Source organism: Staurois parvus, unplaced genomic scaffold (assembly GCF_062004578.1).
Source record: "Staurois parvus isolate SC_StPar_1 unplaced genomic scaffold, SC_StPar_1.0 ptg000447l, whole genome shotgun sequence".
NCBI lineage: Eukaryota > Metazoa > Chordata > Amphibia > Anura > Ranidae > Staurois > Staurois parvus.
In genome coordinates this window covers 861,038-878,972 of record NW_028318243.1, presented here as the reverse complement: position 1 = coordinate 878,972, position 17,935 = coordinate 861,038, and the positions used below count along the sequence as shown (strand labels likewise).

Sequence of the window (17,935 nt, the reverse complement as noted above, 5' to 3'; positions counted from 1 at the left end):
TGAATGCAGGGTCCTGGGAGACCGGATATAGTGAATGCAGGGTCCAGGGAGACCGGATATAGTGAATGCAGGGTCCGGGGAGAGCAGATATAGTGAATGCAGGGTCCGGGGAGACCAGATATAGTGAATGCAGGGTCCGGGGAGAGCAGATATAGTGAATGCAGGGTCCAGGGAGACCGGATATAGTGAATGCAGGGTCCGGGGAGAGCAGATATAGTGAATGCAGGGTCCGGGGAGACCACACATAGTGAATGCAGGGTCCGGGGAGAGCGGATAAAGTGAATGCGGGGTCCGGGGAGACCGAATATAGTGAATGCAGGGTTCGGGGAGACCAGACATAGTGAATGCAGGGTCCGGGGAGAGCAGATATAGTGAATGCAGGGGCCGGGGAGAGGGGATATAGTGAATGCGGGGTCCGGGGAGAGCGGATATAGTGAATGCAGGGTCCGGGGAGACCGGATATAGTGAATGCAGGGCCCGGGGAGAGCGGATATAGTGAATGCGGGGCCCGGGGAGAGCGGATATAGTGAATGCGGGGCCCGGGGAGAGCGGATATAGTGAATGCGGGGCCCGGGGAGACCGGATATAGTGAATGCGGGGTCCGGGGAGACCGGATATAGTGAATGCAGAGCCCGGGGAGAGCGGATATAGCGAATGCAGTGTCCGGGGAGAGCAGAAATAGTGAATGCAGGGTCCGGGGAGAGCGGATATAGCGAATGCAGGGTCCGGGGAGAGCGGATATAGTGAGTGCAGGGTCCGGGGAGAGCGGATATAGTGAGTGCAGAGCCCGGGGAGAGCGGATATAGTGAATGCGGGGTCCGGGGAGACCAGATATAGTGAATGCAGTGTCCGGGGAGAGCGGATATAGTGAATGCGGGGTCCGGGGAAAGCGGATATAGTGAGTGCAGGGTCCGGGGAGAGCGGATATAGTGAATGCAGGGTCCGGGGAGAGCGGATATAGTGAATGCAGGGTCCGGGGAGAGCGGATATAGTGAATGCAGGGTCCGGGGAGACCAGATATAGTAAATGCGGGGTCCAGGGATACCAGATATACTGAATGCAGGGTCTGGGGAGACCAGATATAGTGAATGCAGGGTCCGGGAAGAGCGGATATAGTGAATGCGGGGGTCCGGGGAGACCAGATATAGTGAATGCAGGGTCCGGGAGACCGGATATAGTGAATGCAGGGTCCGGGGAGAGCAGATATAGTGAATGCAGGATCCGGGAGAGCGGATATAGTGAATGCAGGGTCTGGGGAGAGCGGATATAGTGAATGCAGGTTCCGGGGTTTAGTAACACTTTAACTATAATTTATTTCTGTTTTTCTAAGATTTTATTTAAAGTTTTATTTTTGCAGCATCACAAAATTAAAAAAAAAGAAAAGCATTGAAAAGAAAAAGCCTTTATTTCACGGCACGGATCTTTGCAGTGCTTTGTACCAGAATCAGGATTTCAGTGTCATTTTTAACAGAACAAATCACAGAATAAAAAGTATCTTATTTACAGTAATACTGTTTTTTAACTGCTTGCCAACAACCTAACGGTTGTGGGGGCTTAAATGCCTGCAGTTGAGCCGCACTTTTACCACCACCACAACCCCCCAATGAAAATGACTTTTTTATTTAAAAAAAAAATCTGAAGAATAAAAATATATTTTTAAAATTACATTTCAAATATACTGCATGTCTTTAAAAATACAAATCTACATTTTTGGAATGCATTTACAAATATATGTAAAAATATATGTTAAAATGACTTTCATATGTTAAAAAAAATCTGAAGAATATATTTAAAAAAAAATATTTAAAAAAAAATATTTTTTTTAAATATATTCTTCTGATTCTTTTTTGTAATGCCCATGTTGAGTGTTAGGCCCCAAAAAAGTTTTAAATTCAGAAACTGATAGGTTTTCATGTGATTTGTCTGGCAAGAGTTGAATTTGGGTGGGCAGCCATGTATTGTTGTGTGTATGAATTGCTGTGGCCCACATTTGACTGATACAAATCTACATTTCTGGAATGCATTTACAAATATATTTAAAAATATATGTTAAAATGACTTTTTTTTATATATATGTTAAAAAAAAATCTGAAGAATATATTTAAAAAAAATTTTTTTTTTAAATATATATTTTTTAAATATATTCTTCAGATTTTTCCTCAGTGATCACTGCAAAAAAAAAAAAAGGCACTGACACCGTATTAATGGCACTTGGCAGGAGGGGTTAACATGACGAGCGATCAAAGGGTAAACTGTGTGCTGGGAGTGTCTTACTAGGGGGCTGGGGGTGTGTGCTTCACTGTAAGCCCACTGATCTGGATGGCTGTACTGTGCACAGCCATCCAGAGCAGTGAGCCCGAGCTGACAGAGAGGAGGACTGTTAGTAAACAAAGCAGCCCTCCTCCCCGTCGGAGATCCTCGGTAATCACCGGGCGCCGGCGGGTAATCAAAGGTCGGGACCCGGTGATTGACAGCCGCGGCTGCGAATGGTAGAGCGGGTAGGGCTGCACGCCCCCTACCCAGAAATACAAAATCACGTATATATACACGTGATTTTGCACACCCCTGCCGCCCTGCAGCAGTTTATCATTGGTTAACCAGCCCATGCTAGGAGCAAAACATAACCGCCCGTCTACACTGACCCAGCTACAAGAAGGAGAGGTAAAATGGCGGTAAAGTATCATGGGAGCGCAGACTTACTCATGGTACGGCGTGTTCTGTAGACTTTGCAGTACTTTGGTCATTTTAACTTGGTCACTTCTGGCTTTCCCCTACAGGAAACAAATGGAAACGGGTGTTAATCCAGAAGAAGAAAACACAAACAAAGACATTTCACTTCTGTAAGAATCACCTGCTAAAATATTTTGCAATTTAACCTTTTTGCTACCAGAGCCGATTTTTTTTCGCACACGTTTAACCACTCCCCGCCCAGCCTATAGTAAAATGATGGTTGGGTGGGGTTTTCGTCTTCCTGGGTGAACGTTACATGCAGGGGCGGACTGACAACTCATGGGGCCCCCGGGCAATAGGGGGTCATGGGGCCCCTGTGTCCTTGCCCAAACTCAAAAAAGCCTATGAAAAAGGTACCAGGGGCATCTCATGGGGCCCCCTACTGACCCCGGGCCCTTGGTTGTGCCCGAGTTTCCAAATGGTCAGTCCGCCCCTGGTTCCATGACGTCCTCCCGGAACAGGGCCATGCTGCGGATTGATTGGTCACCGGCTGTGTCCATTGAACATGGCGATGATAGATCACTGTCATGGGCTGCTGCTGGTCGCTGTGAACAACAACAAATAAAACCTTTTTCTTTTTTTTACACATTATGATTACTTTTTCCAGTAAATTTCACTGGTATAAGCACCCATTTTTACTGAATTAAATTGATTCGATCGGTGCGTTTTGTTGTGATTAGCTGTGATTGGCCACAGCTAATCACACAGGCTGTGACTGGCTGTGTCTGGACCATGTGATCATTGTGTCCAATCGCAGCTAGGATGAATCCAAGCCATTCCTTGCTTACAATTGTCATGTTATCTGTTGTTGTTGTTATACAAATATATAATTCCGGAATCCAGAAAAATAATTAATTCTAATAAACTTTAAGCTGTGTATTCAAACAAAGTCCCACAAAAATCCACAAAAGGAGTCCAAAAAAGTCACACTTTCACCCCTGAAAGTGAATCAAATAAATAAAACCTGTCACCAGAATCAGGATTGCAAGTGTGACACGAGCCACATGGATGACATCTACTTCACCTGTCACACCCAAAGGTCTGACTCTGATTGGTGGGCACAAGCAACATACAATGACGTCATTCAGCAGCCATGCCGAATAATGAGACAGATTCCCCTAGAGCAGGGGTAGGCAACCTGTGGCTCTCTAGCTGTTGTGGAACTACATTTCCCACGAGGCATTGCAAAGATTACAAAACGGACAGTTACAGCTATGACTTGCAGAGGCATGATGGAACTTGTAGTCCTGCGGCTCTCAGGTTTCCTACCCCTGACCTAGAACATTGCAATGACGTGTAGACATTCACCCTCACGGTCTGCTCTCCCAGGTAGAAGTGCGGCTCCAGCAGTCGTCCCATACACTGAAAAGCAATGCTGCTCTGATCCCAACAAAATCTGCTGATCTGGAAAACAGAATGATTTCTTGTTACTGCAGATAAAGTAATAAAAGAAAAGCTCTGGAAACCGACAGAGCTGACAAAAACAAAACAAAAATGAATAGTGTCCCCTATGGAAGAGAAATATATTTTCAAAATATTTAGAAAAAAGAAAATGATACATGCGACCTATATTTACAATATATTGTCCTACACAAATATATGTTATCATGTCTTCCAAAAATGTCATTAAAATATATTTTTCAAAGGCATATATTTAAAAATATATTTTTCAAAATATATTTTCCATATATTTTTAAGCATCTAAAAAAATGCATTTAAACATAGATTTTTAACCATTTCAAGTCCGGACACTTTCACCCCCTTCCAGTCCAGACACTTCCCCCCCCCCCTTCCAGTCCGGACACTTTCCCCCCCCCCTTCCAGTCCGGACACTTTCCCCCCCCCCCTTCCAGTCCGGACACTTTCCCCCCCTTCCAGTCCGGACACTTTCCCCCCCTTCCAGTCCGGACACTTTCACCCCCTTCCAGTCCGGACACTTTCATCCCCTTCCAGTCCGGACACTTTCCCCCCCCCTTCCAGTCCGGACACTTTCCCCCCCCTTCCAGTCCGGACACTTTCCCCCCTTCCAGTCCGGACACTTTCCCCCCCTTCCAGTCCGGACACTTTCCCCCCCTTCCAGTCCGGACACTTTCACCCCCTTCCAGTCCGGACACTTTCACCCCCTTCCAGTCCGGACACTTCCCCCCCCTTCCAGTCCGGACACTTTCCCCCCCCCCTTCCAGTCCGGACACTTTCCCTCCCTTCCAGTCCGGACACTTTCCCCCCCTTCCAGTCCGGACACTTCCCCCCCCCTTCCAGTCCGGACACTTCCCCCCCCCTTCCAGTCCGGACACTTTCCCCCCCCCTTCCAGTCCGGACACTTTCACCCCCTTCCAGTCCGGACACTTTCCCCCCCTTCCAGTCCGGACACTTTCACCCCCTTCCAGTCCGGACACTTTCCCCCCCTTCCAGTCCGGACACTTTTCCCCCTTCCAGTCCGGACACTTTTCCCCCCTTCCAGTCCGGACACTTTTCCCCCCTTCCTGTCCGGACACTTCCCCCCACTTCCAGTCCGGACACTTCCCCCCCACTTCCAGTCCGGACACTTCCCCCCACTTCCAGTCCGGACACTTCCCCCCCTTCCAGTCCGGACACTTTCCCCCCCTTCCAGTCCGGACACTTTCACCCCCTTCCAGTCCGGACACTTTCCCCCCCTTCCAGTCCGGACACTTTCCCCCCCTTCCAGTCCGGACACTTTCACCCCCTTCCAGTCCGGACACTTTCCCCCCCTTCCAGTCCGGACACTTTCACCCCCTTCCAGTCAGGACACTTTCACCCCCTTCCAGTCCGGACACTTTCACCCCCTTCCAGTCCGGACACTTTCCCCCCACTTCCAGTCTGGACACTTCCCCCCCTTCCAGTCCGGACACTTTCCCCCCCTTCCAGTCCGGACTCTTTCCCCCCCTTCCAGTCCGGACACTTCCCCCCACTTCCAGTCCGGACACTTCCCCCCCACTTCCAGTCCGGACACTTCCCCCCCACTTCCAGTCCGGACACTTCCCCCCCACTTCCAGTCCGGACACTTCCCCCCCACTTCCAGTCCGGACACTTTCCCCCCCTTCCAGTCCGGACACTTTCCCCCCTTCCAGTCCGGACACTTTCCCCCCACTTCCAGTCCGGACACTTCCCCCCCACTTCCAGTCTGGACACTTCCCCCCCACTTCCAGTCTGGACACTTCCCCCCCTTCCAGTCCGGACACTTTCACCCCCTTCCAGTCCGGACACTTTCACCCCCTTCCAGTCCGGACACTTTCCCCCACTTCCAGTCCGGACACTTTCACCCCCTTCCAGTACGGACACTTTCCCCCCCTTCCAGTCCGGATACTTCCCCCCCTTCCAGTCCGGACGCTTTCACCCCCTTCCAGTCCAGGCCAATTTTCAGCTCTCAGCGCTATCACACTTTGAATGACAATTGCGCGGTCATGCAACACTGTACCCATATGAATGTTTTAGTATTTTTTTTTGAGACAGATAAAGCTTTATTTTGGTGGTATTTATTCACCACTGGGATTTTAATTTTTTTTTGCTATGTAAATAAAAATTTTGAAAAAATTTGCAAATAAATAATATTTCATCATAAATCTTGGCCAAAATGTATTCCGTTATCTTTTTAGTAAAAAAAAATAAATAATCCAAATTAGTTTATAACCAAAAATTATAATTTTTAAACTTTTTTGTTACTTTTTTTTATATTATTATTTATGTTTTTTTTTTTACATACTGTCACCTTAGTAGTACAGTGTCAAAATGGTGACACTGTACTACTTGTGGGGGTGATAAATTTTTTTATTTTTTTACACTGATTGCTTTTCCACCCATAAAGGCTGTAAAAGCAATCATTTCTCCTTCTCTCTGGCTGCATTCCTGCAGCCATTGAGAAATACTGTATGAGATAAAGTTTTATTTTGGTGGTATTTATTCACCACTGGGATTTTTATTTTTTTTCCTAAATAAATGAAAAAGCTCAAAAATTTTGAAAAAAGTGTTTTTCTTTTTGCAAATAATCTTTCTTCATAAATCTTGGCCAAAATGTATTCATCTATCTTTTTAGTAAAAAAAATTACCCAAATTAGTTTGTAACCAAAAATAATTTAAATTTTTTTTTTATATTTTTATTTTTTTTATATTATTATTTTTTGGGGGGGGGTTTTAACATACCATCACCCTAGCAGTGCAGTGTCACCATGGTGACACTGTACTACTTGTGGGGGGTGATAATTTTTTTTTTTTTTTTTTTTTTACACTGATTGCTTTTACACCCATAAAGGCTGTACAGGCAATCATTTCTCCTTCTCTCTGGCTGCATTCCTGCAGCCATTGAGAAATACTGTATGAGCTGTGATTGGTCACAGCTTGTCACATGGTACAAGGCTGTTGTGAATAGCCCTGTACCATGTGATCCCTGTGATCATTCACAGATTTCACACATAGTAAGCAATGATATCAGAAGTAAGAAAAATTAATAATAGCGCCTATGGTCAAAATTATATAACTTACTAATAGTGTACCAGCTGCAAAAAATCACCATATATAAAGTGTACCAATAAATAAATAATTTGCGCTAGTAAATGTGTATAAATATATAAATATATATAAAGAAATCATCAAATCATAAGTCCAGAAAAAAATATATATATGCCAATACCACAAAAAAAAATATATAAAAAAACTTTTAAGTGCAAAAAACTTTTGTGCAAAAAAAGTGTCTAAATATGAAAAATTTCACCAAAAAACCTTGATAATATAATGGCAGATCATCCATAAATATATCTTCAGAAACGGGTTTCTACGCGTTTCGTCATCGACGTCCTCACGGAGCGGAAGATGAGGACGTCGATGACGAAACGCGTAGGGCGGAGCTTGATTGATGTGACGTCATTACGTTTTTGGCTGCCAGCTACTGCGCATGTGCTGAGTAGCCAGGCTCGTTTATGTGACTGCTGTTATGCTGTTGATGCTGGTGTCGGCTGGGACACCTCTTGAGTAAGTGCAATGAGTACCTAATAAAGGAATTGGTTTTTATAATATTGCACCATGAAGTCTTTCTGTTTCTCTCGAGTGCTTGGCATTTCCCCCCATGGATACGTTTGAAGGTGGTCCTTTATCTATTGGAGAAGTGGATTTTCGATTAACTACAAAGTTTTTCATCCTGTTATTTAGATCGATGAGGATCGGTGTGTTGCAGAGTTTCCGTTTCTGAAGATATATTTATGGATGATCTGCCATTATATTATCAAGGTTTTTTGGTGAAATTTTTCATATTTAGACACTTTTTTTGCACAAAAGTTTTTTGCACTTAAAAGTTTTTTTATATATTTTTTTTGTGGTATTGGCATATATATATTTTTTTCTGGACTTATGATTTGATGATTTCTTTATATATATTTATATATTTATACACATTTACTAGCGCAAATTATTTATTTAATGATATCAGAAGTGTCATCTTGCTTACTACTCTGCATGTGATCACTGATTGGCCAATCAGTGATCACATGATTGGGACCTCGCACAGAGGTCCTGTCCGATGATCGGTGTTCCACTCTGTCCGGAGGAACCAGCAGGCACTAGATCATGGTGCTGCATGCTCCCAGGGAGCGCGCACAAGCAGGGGGCGGGGAAGCAGTTTATAAACGGCCACCCGACCCTGCACTGTCACCGTCTGGCCGTTTATATACAACGGCCGGATGGGAGGGGGTTAAACATAGATTTTTAAATAAACTTGTAAAGGCATTCCAAATGACACTTTGATATATATTGCAGCGTGTGTTCTGAATATATTTTTAATAATATGTTCACAAATATATGGAAATATATTGAATACGGCCAAAATTGTAGTATTTGAAATACAGTTGCAAGAAAAAGTATGTGAACCCCTTGGGATTACGTGGAGTTTTGCATGGATTGGGCATAAAATGTGTTCTGAACGTCATCTAAGTCACAACAATAGAAGAACACAGTCTGCTCAACATAATACTACACAAACATTAGATGTTGCCATGGTTTAATTGCACATAACATGTAAACATTCACAGTGCAGGGAGGAAAAAGTATGTGAGGCCCTAGCTTAATGACTTCTCCCAGAGCTAACTGGAGCCAGGAGTGAGCCAACCTTGACTCCAATCAGTGTGATGATATTGGATGTGTTGCTGACAGCTGTCCTGTCCTTAAAAAACACACACCTGTTTTGGGTTTACTGGTTTCAAGAAGCACTGTCTGATGTGAACCATGCCTCGCAGAAAAGAGCTCTCAGAAGACCTACGATCAAGAATTGTTGACTTGCATGAAGCTGGAAAGGGTTACAAAAGTAACTCCAAAAGCCTTGATGTTCATGTGTCCACGGTAAGACAGACTGTCTACAAATGGAGAAAGTTTAGCACTGTTGCTACTCTCCCTAGGCGTGGTCGTCCTGTAAAAATGACTGCAAGAGCACAGCGCAGAATGCTGCATGAGGTAAAGAAGAATCCCAGAGTGTCAGCTAAAGACCTACAGAAATCACCAACATCAAAACCTCATCCCCACTGTAAAACATGGCGAAGGGAGCATCATGGTTTGGGGCTGCTTTGCTGCCTCAGGGCCTGGACGGATTGTTGTCATTAATGGGAAAATGAATTCCAGAGTTTATCAAGACATTTTGCAGGAAAACGTACGACCATCTGTCCGCCAACTGAAGCTCCGCAGAGGATGGGTGATGCAACAGGACAATGACCCAAAGCATACAAGTAATTCAACAAAACAATGGCTGCAACAGCACAGAATACGCCTTCTGGAGTGGCCCAGTCAGAGTCCTGACCTCAACCCGATTGAAATGCTGTGGCATGACCTTAAGAGAGCGATTCACACCAGACATCCCAAGAATATTGCTACACTGAAACAGTTTTGTGAAGAGGAGTGGTCGAAAATGACTCCAGATCATTGTGCAGGTCTGATCTGCAACTACAGGAAATGTTTGGTTGAGGTTATTGCTGCCAAAGGAGGGTCAACCAGTTATTAAGTCCAAAGGTTCACATACTTTTTCCTCCCTGCACTGTGAATGTTTACATGTTATGTGCAATTAAACCATGGCAACATCTAATGTGTGTAGTATTATGTTCAGCAGACTGTGTTCTTCTATTGTTGTGACTTAGATGATGTTCAGAGCACATTTTATGCCCAATTCATGCAAAACTCCACGGAATCCCAAGGGGTTCATATACTTTTTCTTGCAACTGTATATGTCAATATATTTGGGAAGAATATATTAAGAATATATTTTTAAATATATTTTTCTTCCATGTGGGTAATTTGAAATAAAACAACAAAACCAGCTTTTTTGTGGCACATTCACCTTCAATGCAGAGATTTCCCCTGCAGTACCTTTTCTATGCCGCTAGATGTCCTCTGTCTAACGATCAGCATCATTTAACCCACTTACTCTGAGACCACACCATCTTTGACCTTGCATCTCGAGACCCTCCCCTGGCGCAACCCCTCCTCCGCAACTGTCTGCAAGCCTATGATCTGCATGGTCAGACACCACTAAACTACTTGTACACTCCCTGATTATCTCACACCTTGACTACTGCAACTCCCTCCTCACCGGCCTACCCTCCTGCGGCCAGAGAAGATCATGGAGGCTGATTTGTGCTTCATTAACTTCAATGGAAAGTAGGCGAGACATCAGGGGTCTAAAAAGCCCAATTATGCAAGAAAGAGAACCGGTCTTAAAGATATTAAATTACATAGGGGACGCTTTGTCCCCCCCCCCACATAGAAGAAAAATATATTTGAAATGCTACAATTTTGGCCGTATTCAATATATTTCAAAATACAGCCATTACAGCTCATGAATTGACGGTGTTGCACAATCGTATGTGTTTTTGGGGCTCTTACATTGTTTCCTATTATTTCTAATTCTTTTTTTTAGCACTTTTTTTTTTATATTGACTTTTATAGCTATCAGGAGGGACTGAGAAGCCATGTACTAGCACTCGACACAAACAGAACTCTATCTGCTGTGTGATTGGCCAGAGCTACCGGGATCTGAGAGCTGTGAACGCGGAGTGATCAGAGCTGAGCCCTTCAAGGTTCATGAGAACAGGGAATGTTTTTTTTTTCATCAAAGTCCTTTGGCTGGCCGTCCCAACAGTGATTACTGTGGTCCACACAGACTACTGAATTCACACAGACTTAGTCACACATGTCGCTCCCCCTTTCTGCAATACAAGTGTGTGATGAAGGCAGGGGCGGACTGACAACTCATGGGGCCCCCGGCCAACAGGGGATAATGGGGCCTCTGTGTCCTCGCCCACACTTAAACCACACCCAAAAAAGCCTATGAAAGGTACCAGGGGCATCTCATGGGGCCCTCTACTGACCCCGGGCCCTCGGGCGGTGCCCGAGTTCCCAAATGGTCAGTCCGCCCCTGGATGATGGTGTGGCTGGAACTCAGCTCTGCCAACACAGAGCACTGCAGAGTGAAACATGCAGTAATTGTATTTATGATATAATAAAAAAAAAAACACTTTGGGCAGATCTTCCAAGCTGGATGGTCTGTTGTAAACTGCAGAGGACAAAGGGCACACAATAGTTACCCTGAGATCATGTGATAGAATGGGCCGGGTCTCTGACCTGCTTGCTGAAATGGAGGGACACTCCGGCCATTCCTGGATTGGTGTTTTCACATTTCTTCACATTGCTTTCAATCAGGTCAGATTCTGTCACCGGTGAGAAGCCGCAATCTGGAAAATAAAACAGACAGGTCACATGATGGCTGGATCATAAATTAGCAAAAGTCAAAAGGGGTCTTCAGAATTCATTATTCTGAGGGGGAGAGACCCTGCATCTCCATTACCCAGAGGGGAGGGACCTGTAAGGGACCGCCCGGCGGTACCACTAGCACTCCACTGGTCGGATGTTCCCAGCGCACGGAGTCTAAGCCCCAGGGTACTTGTTCACCAGGGCCCCTGATGGTGGGGATGGACTTGGAGTACCCCAGGACCAGGTCGTGACTACTGAGGACACCCGTCAGTGGTAGGGGTATTCGCCAGGGGCTCCCACGGGAGAGAGCCAGGTATGAGGAGGTCTGGAGACCCCGTAGAGAGGGACGGATGGATGGATGGCTGAGCAGGAGCAGGGTCATACAAGCCGGGTCGGTAACTATGGGGACGGTGCGGTACAGAGCAGCGGGCAGAGAATAGTCGGGTCACACGCCAGGTCAGCAACAGCAGGTCAGATCCAATAGGGGGCATTCAGGAGAGAGGTCAGGCAAGCAAGGGTCAAAACAGGAGAAAACAGCAAGGTCAGGGCACAATCCGGGTCAGCAACTTACTTCAGACAGGTTCACAGGTTCACAGGATACAAAAGACCAAAAGGCACTGAATGACAGCTCAGGGCCGTTTAAATATCCCGCCCTGCGCTGTCATTGGTGCCAGGCGCGCGCCCGCGGTCACTACTGCGCATGCGCGAACCTGATTGCCGCGGTCGGCCAAGTCCCGGCGCTCGCGTACAGGGAGGTGTACTGCGCCTGCGCCGGGACCAGCGGCGCGACGATCTCCGACATTGCCCCCCCCCCTACGGGCAACCTCCGGATGCCCACCCGATCTCTCCACCACGGGTGATCACGAAGAAACTCCCGGACTAGTCTAGGTGCGTGGACATTATGAGCCGGTTCCCAGGAATTGTCCTCAGGACCATAGCCCTTCCACTTAATTAGGAATTGGGTCTGGCCCCCCCTTCTTCGGCACTTAAGGATCGTTTCCACCTCAAATTCCTCTTGTCCTTCGACCGTTATGGCCTCAGGGGGTCTGGATTCTCGTTCTGGGAAGGCATCTGGGATCACTGGCTTCAGCAGAGATACATGGAAAACTGGATGAATTCTGAACGTGGCCGGAAGGATCAGCTCATATGCCACTTCGTTGACCATCCGCTTTACCTGAAAAGGCCCCACAAATTTAGGTCCCAATTTTTTCGAGGGACAAAGCATCTTTAAGTTGGTTGTGGCCAACCACACGTTCTGCCCAGGCCGCAACGCCAAATTTCCTCTTCGTTTCTTGTTAAACTCCTTCTTATTGTCCTCTTGGGCCCGAGCGATGGCTTCCTGGAGTAATTTGTTATTGACGGAGAAGAAGGTCAACGCATCCTGCGTGGCTGGAACTGGGCATTCAGAGACCAAGTCAGGGAGAAAGACAGGGTGAAACCCATAATTCGAAAAGAATGGGGACTGCCCCGTTGCCGAATGGCTTGCGTTGTTATAAGCGAACTCCGCCAGGGGTAAAAGAGACAGCCAATCATCCTGCAGGAAAGACGTGTAGCAACGCAAGTATTGCTCCAGGGTCTGGTTCGTCCTCTCGGTCTGACCGTTGGTCTGAGGGTGGAACGCGGAGGAGAGGGACAACTTGATGTCCAGGGCCTTGCACAGAGCCCTCCAAAACTTAGATGTAAACTGGACCCCTCGATCAGAGACGATGTCCTCGGGTACTCCATGAAGTCTAACGATCTCCCGGATAAATATTCGCGCCGTCTCGGTTGCTGACGGAGTCTTCCTTAGTGGCACGAAGTGAGCCATCTTGGATAGGCGATCAATAACCACCAGAATTGCTGTGTGGTCTTGTGACGGTGGGAGCTCGACTATGAAGTCCATCGCGATCTTCTGCCAAGGCCGTTCGGGAATCGGCAAAGGTCGCAACAGCCCCCAGGCTTTGCTCCTTGACGGTTTGCTCTTCTGGCAGATGGTACAGGATCTCACGTAGCGCTTGCAATCCTTAGCCATGTTTGGCCACCAAAACGAGCGCCGGAGAAGCTCCAGAGTCTTGACTGGGCCAAAGTGACCCGCCAGCGGGTGATCGTGGCAATGCCCCAAAACCAGGGTCCGGACTTCCTCAGGTACCACGATAGAATCCTCCTTCCACAGGAGTCCCCCTTTGTTCTGGAGGGATACCCCAACTGGGGTTGGTGTGGCCGTAGATGCTTCTATTAACTTGGAGCGAAGGTCCGTCTGGAGCGCCAAGAAGTTCCATGAGGACAAGATAGTGTCGGGTACCAGTTCTTCTTCGGAGTCCTCAAACATACGAGATAGCGCGTCAGGCTTCGTATTTTTAGATCCGGGCCTGTAAGTAATATGAAAATTGAATCTGGAAAAGAACAGGGCCCATCTTGCCTGCCATGGGCGTAGACGCTTGGCAGTCCTCAGATATTCCAGATTTTTGTGGTCTGTGAAAATCAATATAGGGTGTGAGGCACCTTCCAGCAGGTATCTCCATTCTTCTAGCGCTGCTTTGATAGCCAGCAGCTCTCGATCCCCGATATCGTAATTCTTCTCTGCTGGGGTGAGTTTCCTCGAGAAGAATGCTACGGGATGGAGTAACTCTTTGGTGCCTTTCCGCTGAGACAGGATGGATCCTACCGCATTCTCCGATGCATCTACCTCCAAGATGTAGGGCAGGGCCGCGTCCGGGTGGCCCAGGATGGGTGCCGAGGTAAACAGCTTTTTCAGAGCTTCGAAAGCTTTTTGAGCCTCTGGTGTCCATTTGAACCGGGTTCCAAGTTTGGTTAGTTGGGTAATGGGGGAGACCAGACCCGAGAAGTTTTTGATGAACTTCCGATAAAAGTTCGCGAACCCTATAAACCGTTGGACACCTTTTTTGTCCGTGGGTTCAGGCCAATCTAAAATTGCAGAGACCTTCTGGGGGTCCATCGCGACCCCCGCAGTGGAGATAATCAGGCCTAGAAACGTGATGCTAGATTGCTCAAAGCAACATTTCTCCGCCTTAGCATATAACCCATGCTGCCGCAATCTCCCCAAAACTTTTGCCACATGTATCCTATGATCCTCTAGAGAGGGTGAAAAAATTAGTATGTCGTCCAAGTAGACGATAACGAAGACATCCAAAAAATCCCTGAAGATGTCGTTCACAAAGTGTTGGAAGGTGGCTGGTGCATTGCACAGCCCAAATGGCATGACCAAGTATTCAAAGTGGCCAAACCGGGTACGGAAAGCAGTTTTCCACTCGTCCCCCTCTCTTATGCGTACCAGGTTATAGGCCCCCCTTAAATCAAGCTTTGTGAAAATAGCCGCAGCCTTTAGGCTCTGAAACAGTTCTGGTACCAATGGCAATGGGTAACGATTTTTTATCGTGACCCTGTTCAGCTCCCGGTAGTCAATACAAGGTCTCAGGGTTTTGTCTTTTTTCTCCACGAAGAAGATTCCCGCTCCTGCTGGAGAAGTGGAGGGGCGGATGAATCCCTTCTGGAGGCTGTCCTCGATATATTCCTTCAGGGCCCCCAATTCAAGCTCAGATAGGGGGAAAATACGCCCAAAAGGGATTTCAGAGCCTGGTAACAGGTCGATTGGACAGTCATACGGGCGGTGGGGGGGCAGAGTGTCGGCTCCCCGCTTACTGAACACATCCAGGAACCCATGATAGGCTGCGGGAATAACCTGTTTCAAGTCGGAGTCTCCTTCGGAGCAAAGGAGAACTCGGGGCCCGAAGTGCGACAATGTTCCCGACAGTATGGGGAAGGGAACGAGATTGACCCGGTCTCCCAGTCAATCTGGGGGTTATGGGCCCGTAACCATGGGAGCCCCAGAATGACTGGGAAAAGAGGTGATGCAATAGCGTCCAGGCGGAGGAACTCCTGGTGCTGGTTGGCAATGATAGTGGCAATGGGGGGAGTTTCCTGATTAACTACCCCCGATTTTATCTGGGAACCATCAGCCAAAAAGATGTTGAAGCCCTTCTGTCTGTGTTGGAGAGGGATACCCTGTTGGTGAGCAAACTCTAGATCCAGGAAACAGCTGCATGCCCCCGAATCAACTATGGCTGTCACCTCCACGATCTTTCCTGGAAGCTGAAAGGAGAGGGGCACTACTAAGTATTGCGAAGGACAGGTATTGCTAATAGACAAGGAAGAAAAACGGGTGCACTTACTCATTTTTTGAGGGCAGGATCGCACCATATGACCAGCTTCACCGCAGTAAAGGCAGAGGTTCTGGGCTCGTCTGCGCTGGCGTTCCACCGGTGATAATTTAGGCCGTGCCAGACCTAGCTGCATAGGTTCCGGAACATCTCCTGGTGGTGGGTTCTGGATGCTTTGTCGGGTTGGTGGGCTGGGGCCTAGGAATGGACCCCAGGTATTTCCGCGACCCTGGCCGGACCTCTCAAGCCTGCGTTCCCGCAGTCTTCGGTCAATCTTAATTGTCAGGGCAATAAGGTCTTCTAGAGACTCGGGAACCTCCACCCGGGCCAGCTCATCTTTCAAGGGATCGGAGAGTCCCATACGGAACTGGTGCAATAGAGTGAACTCATTCCAGCGTGTGTCCCCCATCCACCGCCTGAAATCAGAGGCGTATTCCTCTGCCGCCCGCCGGCCCTGTCGGAGCGCATATAAGGTCGCTTCGGCAGAGGCTGCCCGCTGTGGGTCATCATACAAGATGGCCATTGCTTCAAAGAAACTATTGACCGATCCCAGGTGAGGATCATTGTTTCCCCTTAGCCGGTGGGCCCAATCCTGGGGTTCACCCTGTAGTAGTGAAATAATGAATCCTACCTTCACGTTTTCGGTCAGGAAGGTACGGGGTTGTAGCTCAAAGAACAAGAGACAGGAGTCGCGGAATGACCGGAAGCGTGTGCGGTCCCCGTGAAAACGCTCCGGTAGGGGTACTCGGGGTTCTACCATAGGGAGCGGGGCGGAAGCCCCTAAGACTGGCTCCTGAGCTACCAGGGCCGGGGGTGCAGAAACCGGGGCCTGTGGGGCAGGATCAGAAATAGAGCCAGTCTGGATGCGATTCTCCAGCTGCATGCATCTGTCCTGCAGGACCGTTACGGCCTGCGTCAAATTAGCTAGGTGCCTGCAAATTTCCTCTAACGGGGAGGGCCCTCCTCTAGGCTCAGTCATGGCCTTTTGGTACTGTAAGGGACCGCCCGGCGGTACCACTAGCACTCCACTGGTCGGATGTTCCCAGCGCACGGAGTCTAAGCCCCAGGGTACTTGTTCACCAGGGCCCCTGATGGTGGGGATGGACTTGGAGTACCCCAGGACCAGGTCGTGACTACTGAGGACACCCGTCAGTGGTAGGGGTATTCGCCAGGGGCTCCCACGGGAGAGAGCCAGGTATGAGGAGGTCTGGAGACCCCGTAGAGAGGGACGGATGGATGGATGGCTGAGCAGGAGCAGGGTCATACAAGCCGGGTCGGTAACTATGGGGACGGTGCGGTACAGAGCAGCGGGCAGAGAATAGTCGGGTCACACGCCAGGTCAGCAACAGCAGGTCAGATCCAATAGGGGGCATTCAGGAGAGAGGTCAGGCAAGCAAGGGTCAAAACAGGAGAAAACAGCAAGGTCAGGGCACAATCCGGGTCAGCAACTTACTTCAGACAGGTTCACAGGTTCACAGGATACAAAAGACCAAAAGGCACTGAATGACAGCTCAGGGCCGTTTAAATATCCCGCCCTGCGCTGTCATTGGTTCCAGGCGCGCGCCCGCGGTCACTACTGCGCATGCGCGAACCTGATTGCCGCGGTCGGCCAAGTCCCGGCGCTCGCGTACAGGGAGGTGTACTGCGCCTGCGCCGGGACCAGCGGCGCGACGATCTCCGACAGGACCCTTCTGATATCATTACCCTGATGTGGTTAGACCCTCTAATTCCATTACATTAGGGGGAAGGACCCTTCCAATTCCTTTACCCGGATGGGGGAAGGACCCTCCCAATTCCATTACCCAGAGGGGAAGGACCCTTCCAATTCCATTACCCAGAGGGGAAGGACCCTCCCAATTCCATTACCCAGAGGGGAAGGACCCTTCCAATTCCATTACCCTGATGGGGAAGGACCCTCCCAATTCCATTACCCTGATGGGGAAGGACCCTCCCAATTCCAATACCCTGACGGGGAAGGACCCTTCCAATTCCACTACCCTGAGGGGAAAGGACCCTTTCAGTTCCATTTCTTTAGGGGAAAGAACCCTCCCAGTAACTCTGAGGGGGAAGCACCCTTCAATTATTTTACTTTAGGAGGAAGGACTTTTTTAATTCAATTACTCTGATGAGGAAGGACCCTACAATTGGAGAAAGGGCTCTTCAATTTTATTACTCTGCGGGAGAAAGACATGTCCATCACACTGAGGGGGAAAGACCTTCCCAATGCCATTACCCTGCGGGGGAATGGCCTACCAATTCCATTACCATTGATGGGGAGGGACATGTCCCAATTCCATTACCCTCTGACT

The 17,935-nt window shown here is 48.2% G+C and overlaps 1 protein-coding gene across 1 annotated transcript in view; it reads right to left on the bottom strand.

The window, feature by feature from the left end:
- The window catches only part of TAF1C (TATA-box binding protein associated factor, RNA polymerase I subunit C), a 74,255-nt gene that overhangs the window by 52,546 nt on the left and 3,774 nt on the right, over positions 1-17,935 (bottom strand). Inside the window, exons 4-6 of the mRNA XM_089688157.1 lie at positions 11,341-11,450; positions 4,039-4,134; positions 2,701-2,771 (exon numbers count right to left, since the gene is read on the bottom strand). Coding sequence (XP_089544283.1) covers positions 2,701-2,771; positions 4,039-4,134; positions 11,341-11,450 — 277 coding nt within the window. The remainder of the gene's footprint in view (positions 1-2,700; positions 2,772-4,038; positions 4,135-11,340; positions 11,451-17,935) is intronic.